This window comes from Microtus ochrogaster, linkage group LG4, assembly GCF_000317375.1.
Source record: "Microtus ochrogaster isolate Prairie Vole_2 linkage group LG4, MicOch1.0, whole genome shotgun sequence".
In the NCBI taxonomy this organism is placed as follows: domain Eukaryota; kingdom Metazoa; phylum Chordata; class Mammalia; order Rodentia; family Cricetidae; genus Microtus; species Microtus ochrogaster.
In genome coordinates, this window is record NC_022030.1 from 41,924,973 (window position 1) to 41,938,664 (window position 13,692).

General features: G+C 40.2%; 1 protein-coding gene across 5 annotated transcripts in view; it reads right to left on the reverse strand.

Annotated features, from left to right (window-relative positions):
• Unc80 (unc-80 homolog, NALCN channel complex subunit) overlaps positions 1-13,692 on the reverse strand; it is a 198,698-nt gene that overhangs the window by 151,707 nt on the left and 33,299 nt on the right. For 3 of the 5 annotated variants that reach the window (XM_013351638.2, XM_013351637.2, XM_013351639.2), the window contains exons 8-14: positions 12,082-12,343; positions 10,810-10,944; positions 9,093-9,309; positions 8,299-8,439; positions 6,425-6,693; positions 5,112-5,486; positions 948-1,094 (exon numbers count right to left, since the gene is read on the reverse strand). In XM_013351638.2, the coding sequence (XP_013207092.1) occupies positions 948-1,094; positions 5,112-5,486; positions 6,425-6,693; positions 8,299-8,439; positions 9,093-9,309; positions 10,810-10,944; positions 12,082-12,343 (1,546 nt within the window). The remainder of the gene's footprint in view (positions 1-947; positions 1,095-5,111; positions 5,487-6,424; positions 6,694-8,298; positions 8,440-9,092; positions 9,310-10,809; positions 10,945-12,081; positions 12,344-13,692) is intronic. The other 2 variants (XM_013351641.2, XM_013351640.2) reach the window with 1 other exon arrangement.

A 13,692-nucleotide genomic window follows, 5' to 3' on the forward strand; every position in this document is an offset into this window, starting at 1 on the left:
AAAAAAGAAAAGAAAAAAGAAAGAGAAGTGGATAAATCAATGGGTGGCAGGTGATACATTAAGCGAGAAATCTAGCATGCTAATTCTGTATGAACATTTCATGACAAAACCTACACCAGAGAAAATGGGCTGGAATCAGATTTTGACATGATCCTAAAACTCTGCAAAGATATACCAAAGAGATTTGTGCCCATATTTGCATGAAATTTTCTTTTTCAAAGAATATTTTCTTATAATTTTAGTTCCAATGTAGAAATGAGGCAACTAGCCTGGATCAGGCTTGTTGGAGGCAGGTTCTTGCTCAAGTCAGAAGGGAAGGTAGCAGTTGGTAGACGCAACGTGAGCTATAATAGAACACATTTCCTTACTGCAGTCCAGTGACAGCCCATATGCAGAGTTTCAAGTTTCATACAGTTCAAAGAAACATGAGCTCAAACATATAGAAGATGAGGGGCATTCTCAAGCAAAGCAGCCAGATGCTTGGCTACTTTTACAGTCCTGTTTTGTCTCAATAAGGGCCACTTTCCATTTCTAAATAAGAATATCAATGCCTTTGACCCCTCCTTCTTATGTGAAATGCTTCCTTGTTCCCCAGATGATCGAAGGAGCCTCTGCACAGATCACCAGATGTTTACTAAATGTATGCAACTGTGCAAAGTTCTTTCAGACTTCTATTTAGATGTTCTGATTTTGCACCCCTTTTCCAAATGCTCTGCAATAGCCAGGAGGCAGACCAGCTTTCCCAGTCAAACTTTCCTAAGCCTCAGTTTTAGATGCCTTGGGATGCCTTGTGGAAATCCTCTCACCCAAAGATGGTATTGGTTGCGTATGAAATACAATATTTTCAGGAACATTGACCCTCATTGTCAAAGGACTCATTCCTCATTTGGAAGTATGGAAGAGAAAGAGAGAGAAAGAGTAAATGGAATCTACTTTAATTCTCTTACATTCTCTCGGAATACCTGGTGTCTCAGACGATCTCCAGAGAGCCCCCGGTGTCCTTCTCCGCAACCATAGGCACATCCCAAAGACTTGACGATTTTGATGAGCATAGTGAGGGCAAGCCTATGGTTGCTTACAGGTGTATTTTCATCCTAGTAACCATGATTGAGAAAGAAAGAGAAGCCTGTTGACTTTGCCACCAAGCGTTTTTGATACTAGAATTCTATTTATAAAATTAATGTGTGTTGGGAGATATGGCTTGGTGGTTAAGAGCACTGGCTGGTCTTCCAAAGGTCCTGAGTTCAATTCCCTGTAACCACATGGTGGTTCACACCCATCTTTAATAATATCTGGCGTCCTCTTCTGGTGTGAGGGAATACATGGAGGCAGAATTTCGTATACATAATAAATAAATCTTTTAAAAAATTATTGTGTGTTATATCAATTTAGAAAATAAAGTTGTCAAGAGTTCAACAAACACACTTTTTAAAAACCTAGCACATGAACCAACAGAAAGAAACTGCATTCTGAACATCCTATGACAATACAGAATTTGAATGTGTTTATTCTAAGACATACTTTCACATCCTTGATGAATGTTCAGAACTACAACCTAGAGAGAGACAGTGGGATGACCAACAGTGAACACAAATAGATTTTCTTAGTGACTATCATTATCAGTATGTTTCTGATAACACCACCATGCAAAGATGATTATTAGCTCTCTGGAACTGATCAAAGTCTGGAACTTGGAAATCTTATGGTACTAAAATTGACATTTTTGGAGAAAAACTTCCCGAGGTCTACTTCCATCATATTGCAATATACATAGTAACCACAACAAAGTAGCCTGTATAGAACTCAATAAATACTCAGCTGGACTCCTGAGACTAATCCAGAAGCTCTCCTGAGATGAATTATGAAATTTGTCTTTTGTCTCTCTTACTTTTGGAGAATGGAAAACAGGGATTTCCCCAAAAAAGAACTAGAATTCTTTCTATATAAGAATAAATAAGCTGTTTCTGAGGAATAATGCTGAGCCCACAGTGAGTGGGCCCTTATCTTTTTAATAGTTGTTACTCCTTCTGGTTATGTTCAACTGTCAGCCTGTGCATCATGGAGCCAAGAGCTCATGGTCTGTAGTTGCTTATGGTGATACAAGACAATTGCATAAATTAACTAAGTTTTCAGTGTTTTACTTTTTTGCCTGTGAAGTAAGGGTACTGATGGCTATCCTTCCCGTATCATAGGTTTTCCATAGAGACCAAATGAAACAGGGGAAGGGAATCACTCCCCAATCATGAGGGTGTTTTTTTTTTTCTCCCATTAGTCACACTGTTGACAAAAAGAATACAACAATGTGGGCACAGCGTGAAAGGACTAGGGGTTCTAGCCGCATCATCATCCACTTTAATAGAGAGAGGTGGAATCTCTCCTTCCCTAACATTACCCAACTGGGCCTCCTCCTCCTGTGTGCAAACTCAAGAAGCAGATGTGGGATGGTGCCCTAGAGAGCACACTTCAGGGATAAAACAACTCTGAGTGATACAATTGTTGGTTAATCTGCCTCGACCGAAGACCTCCCAGTGCACAGTTGCCTCTATTAACCATTCAACATCCTGTTGTTCGCCTGAAGGAAGTGTTTCTCCAGGGACTAGTTGGGGCACAAAGTAAGAAGGGGTTAAAGGTCACTTTACATCACCTGGTGACTGCTTTGAAGAATCATCCTTGAATCCAAAGAAAACTCTGTAATCATTACTTGCTAAGTAAGAAATGATTTTTAGTTTGGATCCAGATTTTAACTTCAGTATTGAACAATTATATGATCTTGGGCAAACTGTTAATATTTAAGACCCCATGCTTTCTAAAAAGGAAACCACGTTAATGTCTGCCTTGTAGAGCCACTGTGAGAGGTAGGGGACAGCATGTGGTGGCCACAAGAGCAAAGCAAGCACAGCATTATTTATGGGCATGTGTCACTGCTGTCCGTCAGAGTCACTTGTAAGGACAGCTTAAGACTGATTTGATTTGTGTCCTCACTGGTCCCCTTAGTTGAGCACCTTTGGGTAACTCAGGAACACTGCAGCATTTTGTAGCAGAACCTTGGGAAAGGTCACACTGACAAGGACTTCTCTGTAAGGTTGATTTACATAAATTTTAAAATTATTATATGCTCTTTAAAAGCTTTTCTAGCCCTGAGAACTCTTTGTATACATCCATCCAGGCTTTATTTCTTTAGGCCTTCAGATGTCCTTGGGAGTTAGGTTGCTTTCACTAGAGACATGAAGAAAGATATATTAAGCTACAGGCAGAAATCAGAGTTATTAAATGATATTTTAAGCTTTTATTCTATGCTAGAGGCCAATAAAGAAATAGAAATTAGCTTTCCCTTTCTTTCTGGAGTCCTGGATAGCAAGTTGAAAAGCAGATAAACTTTAATTCCATAGAAAATAACAGAGAGTTTTAAGGTAAAATAGTTTTTTATAGATCTTGAAGTCTAATTATAGTTTGAGAAGTGACTACATAATATTTACATCTTGGTTACTGTTCTGGAGATCATAAAATGTGACCTTAAAATTTTCCACATGTGGTAATTTTGGTCAAAATAAGATTTATTGTATCATCATTTAATGTATCATCATTAAATATAATAATTACTATAGTTACTTACTATAACTAAGAATTATATATAGTTGCTTAATTATAGCTATATCATTATATAATTTAATTAATTGTTTACATAGTTATTAACTAAATGTATTTAAGATAATATTTAGACAGGAAACATGATTAAGACAAGAGTAGAAAATTCTAAATAAAGTAGTAAGAACCCAAGAATATTGGAATAGTTCTGTGGATCAGAGCTCATGAATTCTGGGGAGATACAATCAAATTGTGAGATGAAGAAATAGAATATTAACAGAGTAAACATGCACCAGTGGGGCAATAAATAGAAAACAGTACTATTCATTTATATGTTAAAATCTGATATGGAAAAACTTAGACAATCCAAAGTTTATGTAACAAATTGCAAAAGTGTTTACAGTGTAATCTTTTACTTGTAAACTTATTATGATATAGTTATTGTCACCTGTTAAAAATTCTTTGGTTTATTTCAACTTATGAATATCAATTTGATGCTAAAACCTCCAAATGAAATCAGTGCAAGTTATGTGAATTTGAATGGTGATAATTTGAATCTAAACTTCAAAATGACAGAAAAGAAATTCTTGATTAATCAATAGATCGTAAGGCATGATGAGAAGCAGCAAAAATGAAATTGGGGACAACCAATACAAATCTGATAACAGCCTCAGGGATGTGGCACACTGAGACTCAAGAGTACTGAGGCTGGATATCTGTTCCCATACCAAATGATATCTGTGTCTCTCAAATTCAAATACTAAAGCCTTAACTCTCCATCTGTTGGTGTTTGGAGACTGGCTTTGAGAGGTAATGAGAATTAAATGAAGTTAGACAAGGTGTCCAGAGCCAGGGAGCCTCATAGAGAAATTAGTGTTCTCAGCGTTTGCTTGCTCTTGCCTAGAGAAGGTCACGTGAACACATAGTGATGGTGGTCACCTTCTGGCCCAGAGAAAAGGCTGCAGGAAACTCCTGCTGGCACCAGAAGCTTGGACTTTACAGCCTCCATAAATGCAAGAAGTCAATGTCTGCTGATAAATCTATGTAATTTTTGTAGAGTCTCAGTAGACGGTTGCTGAATTAGTAAGTTAGATATGCAGTCTTGAGAAAGAAGCTATCCTTGCTGTCAGACTGAATTGGGATAACATAGTAGGTTTAAGATTCCATCTTCCAGAAATAATATTACCAAGAGAACAAAACAACCAACAAACCAAATAAACAGACAAAAGAAAACAACAAACCGGTTCTAATATTTCATGGGTGACAACTTTTGGGTTTAGAAGGCAAACTCATCTAAGTCTCTACATATGCCTACTGAACGTGTCATTTAAAACATTTCCACCATTATTGCTTTCAGACTCTAGGGACTTCTTGTTAGTTTAATAAATAAATATCTGGGGAAAATAAGCAAAACTACACACATACACCCACCCCACATGCATGTTCACAAACACACACCCACAAATGAAAAAGAATTCTGGACACCAAACTGCCTGAGAACACAGCAGCTACAGATTCAACCATACCTTCTCTTGGTTCTTCTCATTCTTCTCATAAGGACCACCTCCACCTCCTCCACCTCCTCCTCCTCCACCTCCTCCACCTCCGCCTCCTCCATCTCCACCTCCTCCTTCTCCTGCTCCACCATCTCCAGCTCCACTAGCAGATGGGGCCCCAAACCCACTGGTGGAACTTGAAGACACGCCTTTGAACTGGAAAGTCCCCTCGCTTGGTCTCTTTTCCACAGTGTCGTTTTCCTTGTTTTCACTTTTCTTCCGATTTTTCTCTACACAGGGAACTACACCAAGTTGAAGCAAACATTCCACAATGTTTAGTGCCACATCACAGATGCGAGAACTGATGTCATGGTTAAGGACAAGATAGACAGCCTTCAGAACCACCTGCAGAACACAAAGGTAAACACGAGACAATGAGGTTGCCTGCATTCCCTTTTCCAAAAGTCTCTCATTCTATTTAATCCATTTCACTGGGCACTAGTAGAAATGGTTATAAATAATTCAGGCAGCAGAATTAAAGACATCTAGTATCTCATTAAGCCTTTCAATCTTGCCAAGAAAGAAATAGTTGATGGAAATAATAAAGCACATTGAGTTAATTTTTTAAGAAAAATCATTTGCCCAAATGCACACCTAATTGACTTTTTAAATACAAAATATTTTAATCCTCTGCATTTCCCTTTTCACAAACAATAAGGAGCAAAGGCTTCCTTAGACTTACACCCAGGGACATTGACGCCCTCATGCTTGCATCATTATTTAACCTCCAATTTTAAATGCATAATATTTGGACGTTTAAATTATGATCCTTTATTGGTTTTAATATCTTAAATTATTTACTGAGCCTGGTTCCATACAGTGCAATAAAAATGTTGGTAAAATATAACAACGCTTTCATTGGCTAATGACTGTACTCAAAACGGGCACTCCTGAGAAAGCAAGCTGAAATCTTTCAAGGACTTCTATTCATTCCTTGTTCCTTCTGGCTTCGTGGGACGCTCACAGTCCCGGTGATTATATAACCAAAGAGAAAGCACAGAGGTGCAGTGGAGCATACACTCAAACGTATCTACATATGTGCATTCAGATTCACTAAGGCTTTAGACAAACACATTCTAAGATCAAATATAATAAAATACTTGAAAAAAACCCAAATGTACATTTAAGATGGCTGATATTCCTGTGTGTTTGTATATGGGTTGCTTCTTCATTTTAAGATACAGCTAATACTTCTAAGATATCTGCATGCCCATGTTACCCACTCTTCTAAAAATTACACTAATGTCTTTTTCGTCTTTATAAGTAAAAGTACTGCTCCTTACAGAAAGATCCAGCATGCCGTTCTTATGGACAAAGTTGTTGGTCCCATTGATGTGCTCTGTGTCCTCCAGGTAGCTGTAGTTAATGCAGGAATCTGTGAGGCTTCGGGGCAAGTTTGCACATGCCAGGGGTTCGTGAGGCATCTCTGGGATAGGCACTTGGCTGCAGAGTTTCCGCATATGCTCACTGAAAAAGTCCGCATAGCCGACATTGAAGGATGCCAGCGTGGTGTTGAAGGTGGCAACTGTGATGGTGGAGATCTGTGACCGCACTGGGAAGACAAGAGCAGGTTTCAGGTTTCCTCACGTGGACCTGATCCACCAGTTAGACTGTTGTGCTACTTCTTACATTGTGACGACAATCAGAACTTTTCAAGATAATGGACTATTTTCAACTTGCAGGGGAGGCCGTGAAGGCAATCTGATAGCTGACAGATAGTGAGGGCACAGAGAACTGTGATCACAAACAAACACTCCTTAAGATTGAAGCTAGAATTTAAATTTTATAACAATAACTGAAGTTGATAACATTCAACTCAACATACTTAAGTTGATTACATAGACTATTTACTGTTACATGACAGCTCATTGATATAAACTGATTTATTTGAGATCTTTTTCTATGAGTTTATAGCTGTTAAATAAACTTCACTTTGTTAAATGAAGCATCAGAAACTTGAGAAAGAAACTAGTAGGGATGGAGATGGGGAGGATGCACTGGTGTGGATAGGAACTAGAAGGAGACAAAAACGCCTAGGTGTGGGACCGGGAGAGTAGTTAGAACATACTGTATACATACTTGAAACTGCCAAACAGTCAACCAAAATGCAGCTCAGATTTGTAATGGCAACTAATAGACTCCACTGACTACGTATAGTACAGTTTGGAACAAAGGGGACCAAGGGGTAAAATTTATGATAACGTGAGGACATGACAAGAATGCAAAGAAGAAACAGTTCTGTTGCAAGTAAAGAGTAAGAAGCTGTGCACCTCCCAGAGACACACATTTGCACTGCATAAAGCACCAAGGTGGAACAGCGGCTGTCAGGAAAATGATCTGGTGGCCTGAGAGAGGTTACACTTCCTTCGCACTGATTTGTAGGAGCTGCCTGCCTTGGGGGTGTAGCATGGAGGTGGACGAGCAATGAATCTAGACATTCTCCAGCCTTTGGGCTTATGATATTTTGGAATATGTATGAGTGCTTTGTTTCTTCCCCTGAAAATATAGCTTCATCCAGTGGTGTCAACCATCCCCTGCTACTAAAGCTGTGCTAAGAGTAACTAACAAGCACACTTCTGAGCAATACAAATGAAAGATGCAGGGTTATGAAAATATAAAGATGCAGAGAACAATCAACCTGGTATGCCTGATGTTTGTATATCAATTTGTCACAGGCTAAAGTCACCTCAGAGGAGGGACTTCAATTAAGAAAATTCCTCCTTAAGGTCAGGCTGTAGGCAAGCCGGTTGGGCATTTTCTTAATTAGTGATTGATGGGGGAGGGTCCAGCCCATTGTGGGTGGTGCCGTTCCTAGGCTGGTTGTCTGGGTTCTAGGAAAAAGCAGACTGAGCAAGTCCTGAGGAGCAAACCAGTAAGCATCACCCCTCCATGGCCTCTTCATCAGCTCCTGCCCACAGGCAGCTTCTCCACTTCAGTTTCTGTTCAGACTTTTTTCTATTAGGAGCAGCGATGTGGAAGCATAAGCCAAATAAATTCTTTCCTCTCCAAGTTGCTTTTGGTCACTGTGTTTAATCACAGCATTGGAAGCCTTAGGTAGGCTGTGTGTGTGAATAACAGTTTAAGAATGGGAAACCATGAAAGACATCTGCACGCCATCCCTATCCTGCCTACAGCCCATCAACAATGCTCGACCCACCTTCCTTGACGGTGTTTTCTCCGTGGCTGTTGGAGTGGTCTGGGAGGTCGCTCACCAGGGTGTGGTGGGAGTGCGAGGGCCGGGCACTCAGACTTTCCATTTCAGTGGCTGCGTCTGAGCTGCCCCGCCGGGTCAGTTTCCCTGAGATGGACGAGAGTATTACTAGACACTTTTAAAATCTAGACACGCTCTGCTGAGAGGTTTTTTTTCTCCCCCCTTCTGGAGGACAGCAATAGAGTGACAGTGTATGATGGTGAGCATGAAGCTCAGCCAAAATAGCAAGGCTTGACTTGGGAATAGCCAAGGTCAAGATGACAGATGAGATTGCCCGTGGTAAGGTCAGACCCAATCTAAGCCCAATGTCAGAGACCATCTGTTGTGGCTTGCTGCCTGTCAACTTCGGATTTTAAGCTTCCTTTCTTAATATGCCATCCAAAGGGGATGGGTTATTATTTCCTTTGCTTTACTTCTTTATTAAATAAAAGTCTGTCATTAGGTGAAAAATGAAAATTAATATATAGAATCCTCTATGGCCATGTTTCTATGTCTATAAGGACTAAGAAATACGGCTTTTACTGGATAATCATAGAGGAATCTTCCATAATTAATAAATCATCTGCATTTCTTTGGTTGTGAAAACCTCACATTATTTTAGTACTGGGGAACTTGCATTTGGGCCCAGTGTTCTTGAATAAACTGTTCAAGAAAGATCACTATTTGGAAAAGATCCTGAGATCCACATTCACAATTAGGTCACTTGGTCTACACCCTCCTGGGAAGATCTTTGTAGTCACCTAAGATGGTGGTTTGCCAGCCTCCCTTTTCAATGCCTCTCCTGTCTTCTCCCAGTCCAGAGAAACTTCCGAATGAGAATGTGCTTCTGGTGGGTGAGACATCTAGGTGGTCCTCATGCAGTAGGAATGGTACACCCATTCTTCTAGGGCGCCTCTTCCCCGTGTGCTGAAATGGAATAGAGCCTTTCCTCTCTCGGTCTTCTTTGCGACTTTTGAACTATAATCACGAGAGAAGAAGGGAGACACAAGACAAAGGAGACATAAGAGTGAGTGAGCACAGGATATATTTGAGGAAGAGGACTCACAGGGCGTTATTGAGTATCCTCCAGTAATCGGGGGAAAATGTCACAAGGATGTGAATGGAGGGAGGGAAACTAAGCAAAGTGCTATGTTTTCTGGAGGTCTTTCTGCTGGGTGAGTTTGAACACGGGTTCTCACGGAGAAGACCCTGAACCATCAGCAGTAGCATCCTTTGGGAACTTGTTAAAAAACTGCAGCTTCAACCTCAGACATCCCTAACATCTGAAATTCAGTAGAAGCCTGGTGACCTATGACTTTACAAGCCCTGTGGGTGCTTCTGATCCTTGAAGCACACTCAAGGCCGAGAACCACTAGGACAGTGAATCAGTGTCCCTAGTCACAGCTGTCTCCTTTGACTCTGTTCTACTTTCCAAGTTTGAGGTCTGGTTAGTAACTTCATTCTTCACAAAGATGCTCAAAGAAGACACATAATAGTCATTGGTACAAATCTATTATTCATACCAAAGGCATGCAAGATTAAGGGTAACTCAGTTTAGAATGGCTTCAAAAGCTTTAAAACCACACCCATGTTTGAACCTAGCTTTCAGCAATTGATTTTGACTACATTATTCTAGGCTCAGACCTGGGCACTTAGATTTTTAAAGCACTAAAATACCCATCTGCTTCAAGAATAGAAAAATACATTGTCTCCCGCTCTCAAATAGTCAATGTTTTTAGAAGAATGATGGTCAGTCCCTACTGCTGTGTTGTTAGTGAAGGAGACACAAGTCATTATTTAGTAAGGGAGTGAGCTGACAGACAAGAAAATACCTGTTTCTATGTTCCTTATGGACGCAATTAAACAAACAATTTTGAAAAAAGGAAAAAGAAAAACAAAGCTGCCACACACACACACACACACACACACACACACACACACACACACACCATTTTCTAGTTGATTAACTCTATATAATGATGAAAGATAGAATGGCAGATATAGAAGAACGTGAACTTTTTAGACAGAAGCTTTTATTTATTTTTTGTCAGTATTAAGCTTGAGCAAAATGCCTAACATTTCTGTGGGTTAATTTCTATTCAGAAAAATTTGAGGAATAGGCTCTCACTGGATTAATCAAGAATTACTTGTATGAAGTATCTGGTAAATGAAATGGAGCCACAGGAAAGAAAACTAGCATCACTACACCCCTGCTACCTCCACCTGAGAGCACACTGGACCGCCAGCATGGGCCTTCAGGATAACTGTGTGGAACGTCTAGAATAGGACACATGCACACACACACATTTACACACACGCATGCACACACACATTGGGTTACAGAGTCATGCTGTGAGTCACTGTTACACTTAGAAGCTGACATTTTCTCCCTTTTCCACCCCTGCATCTTCTGATAGGTCGAGGGCAGTGTGCCCCTCTGGCTTTCTAAATCACTGAGATGTCAAAACGCATACTCACCTTCTTAAAGATGTTCATGCCCAGGTCTGAAGACAGATCTGGGACCGCAGATCTTCGAAGATTGGTCAGTGAAACCTTGGAAAAAGCCTCGGGGCTTAGAGATTTTTCTTCTTCATTACACTTCATGGTGAGATCCTTTACAAGCAATAAACATAGACTATGACTTAGTCTTAGGGACTTGTATAACTTCAATACTTATTTTATTGAGGTATTGCCTTTATAATGGCTTCATGACTTTTGTTTTGAGTTCTATAAAACTTTTTAACTTGCATGTTTAAACTTCTGGAATCTAAATTATGCTGTTGCAAAAAATTAATTTCCTATTACTATCTTAAATTCTGCTGCAAATTTTAACACGGAGGCCATTTAACCAAAGATCTAAAAATCATAAGAATATAGGGAGACACGATACATATTTTTATATAAAACATTTTCCATATGATATACTTTGATCACTTTCCCCTTCTCCAAACTCACCCATATCTTTCCAAGAGGAGAGTTTTCTAGTTAATAATATGTTAAAGGAGATGCTAATTGTGGGAGGATGTCTACTACCAAAGAATGAGCAGGAAAACATTTTCAGAACAACCCACTCAAGTTTAACTACAACCAAACAGCTGGGATGCTCTGCAAGCTAATAATTTCTCTGTATTTTCACCACATGGAGCGGATGAGAAGGATGGGAAGATCAAGTATTTCATTGAAAAACAGGCATCATTTATCAGAATATAATCTTCATAGGAATGTTACCACACCAGGGTGTATTCAGGTTATTTCTCTTGATATTCATAATAAATTGTAAGCCTGTGTATCAAAAATTATTTCTATTGGTAGTTTTGAGATGCTTAAGATTTTGAGTTGGGCAAAAAATTAATTTTGAATCATAATCTATAAAATGCTAATTTCCTGCTTTATTATATTTAATTATGAGCATGCATGTCAATTCCTTATTCTAACTATTTCTCTAATTTTCTAGGAGACCCAATTTTCAATGTTCTGGTTAAACAAAGGCTTATACTAAAGTATACGTACAAAAGTCACACTTCTGTAAATATAGGATACATATGTATCTGTGCAAAATAGTAACTAGAGATAAGAAAAACAGTCACAGGTTCTGGCCATGCAAAAGAAGAGAAGGATATTGACAGGAGAATTAGTCACCAACAAAGTTTTAGGTGTGGAAATGCACAATTGCTTGAAGCCAGAAGAGAAGAAGAAAGTGTTACAGCTGATGTTGTTAGCCAAAGTGATAATGAACCAGGTTTGTCTCACTTGGGTCTTGTGGGTGTTCACTAGCGAGGGAGCCGCTGCCACCATCGAGCTACTTCTGGGCCTGGGCAGGAGAGGGATATCTGGTTCTGGGGTCTTTTCTGGCTTCTCTTCCAGCATGTGTCGCAGCCTTTGTAGATAGTACATCAGGGACCACTGAGTGCCTTCCTCAGACCAGTGGGGCTGGAGAAGGCATCGGAGAACAGCAACATCGAAGTAGGTGGCATAGCGGGACCTCTGGCATGGTGGTATCACAAGAGAGGCCCTGTTCCCAGTGACAAAAAAAAAGATAATTACACTGGCATCAAGTCTCCCAGGGGACAACACAACACAGCCTAAGGCTCTCCTGGGCATCAAGTCTCCCAGGGGGACAACACAACACAGCCTAAGGCTCTCCTTTTTTTAAATTCACTTATTCACTCATTACTTATTCACTTATCCACTCATCTCTTGCATGGTTCGTGCTAATGACTTCCTAACTAGGTTAGCTCATTCCACTTTGGTTTAGCATTTCTTAAAAACAGAAACATGGAGAGTTTTGAAGGAGGGGTTAGAAATTAGCAATGAAAAGTTGGCTCAGACAGACAAACTGGTATTTTAAGTCAAAGGAAACCATGTCTATAAAGGTCTTGATTAAAAAACTTGCAAATTGAGTATGGGCATCATATGCTGGTGGCACAGTTTATGAGTAATTCGTGTGGCAGGCAATGATGACAGCTAGGGACAAAGAAACCGAAGAGGTTCAAGTCATTAAGTTTCCTAAGCTATCAGGTATGACTACAATAAAAGCAGGGGCGGTATTTTTCTTCCTTACTGTCTTGGGCAATTTTTAGTTCAGAATGAAAGTATTATGTAAAAAAAAAAAACAAAACAAAAAAAAAACAAAGGGATAAAAACAAAACAAAAGCCAGAAACATTCTAAACAAACCAAAGTTTGATTATTATGAAAATTAATCATTTTGAAATTTTTCAAGTTACATATCTATGTAAGACTGCAGAAGTAACTTTAGAATTCTCAAAGTTTCAGGATGCCACTACTCCACTCAGATGCAGGATATTCATTAACTAAAGACCAGTTCACTAAAGAAGAGGTTTAAGCCAGATGGAGGCGGCGGCCGGCGGGGACCAGCTGGGACCAGCTGGGACCAGAGCGGAAGCAGAGGACACAGGCAGCTGGCGGCGGGAACTGTAGTGGAGGCAGACTCAGGCTGTAGGGACCGCGCGGGAGCGCAACACCGAGAGCAGATCGCCCCACTGCGGTTGGATAGAGGAGGTGGGCCTTTGGTCGGTGAGGTCCCTGGCAGAGGAGGAGCCGGGTCCTATTCCTGGGGACCATTCTGAGGGGTGAGAGGGATCTTGGCCCCAGGGCGGGAGGAGCCCCTGGCCAGCAGGGAAACCTGAACCACTTTTAAAAGACCCCTTAGATAGCATTGATAGGAGGAGATGGGCAGGCGCCAAGGCAAGAATTCACCCAATAATCTGAAGAACAGCATGAAAACACCAGAACCCAATGATCTTACAACAAAAGGTCATCAACACCCTAACACAGAAGAAGTGGAAAAAATAGACTTTATGAAAGCAATAGAGTCCCTTAAACAACATGTGAAAAATGCC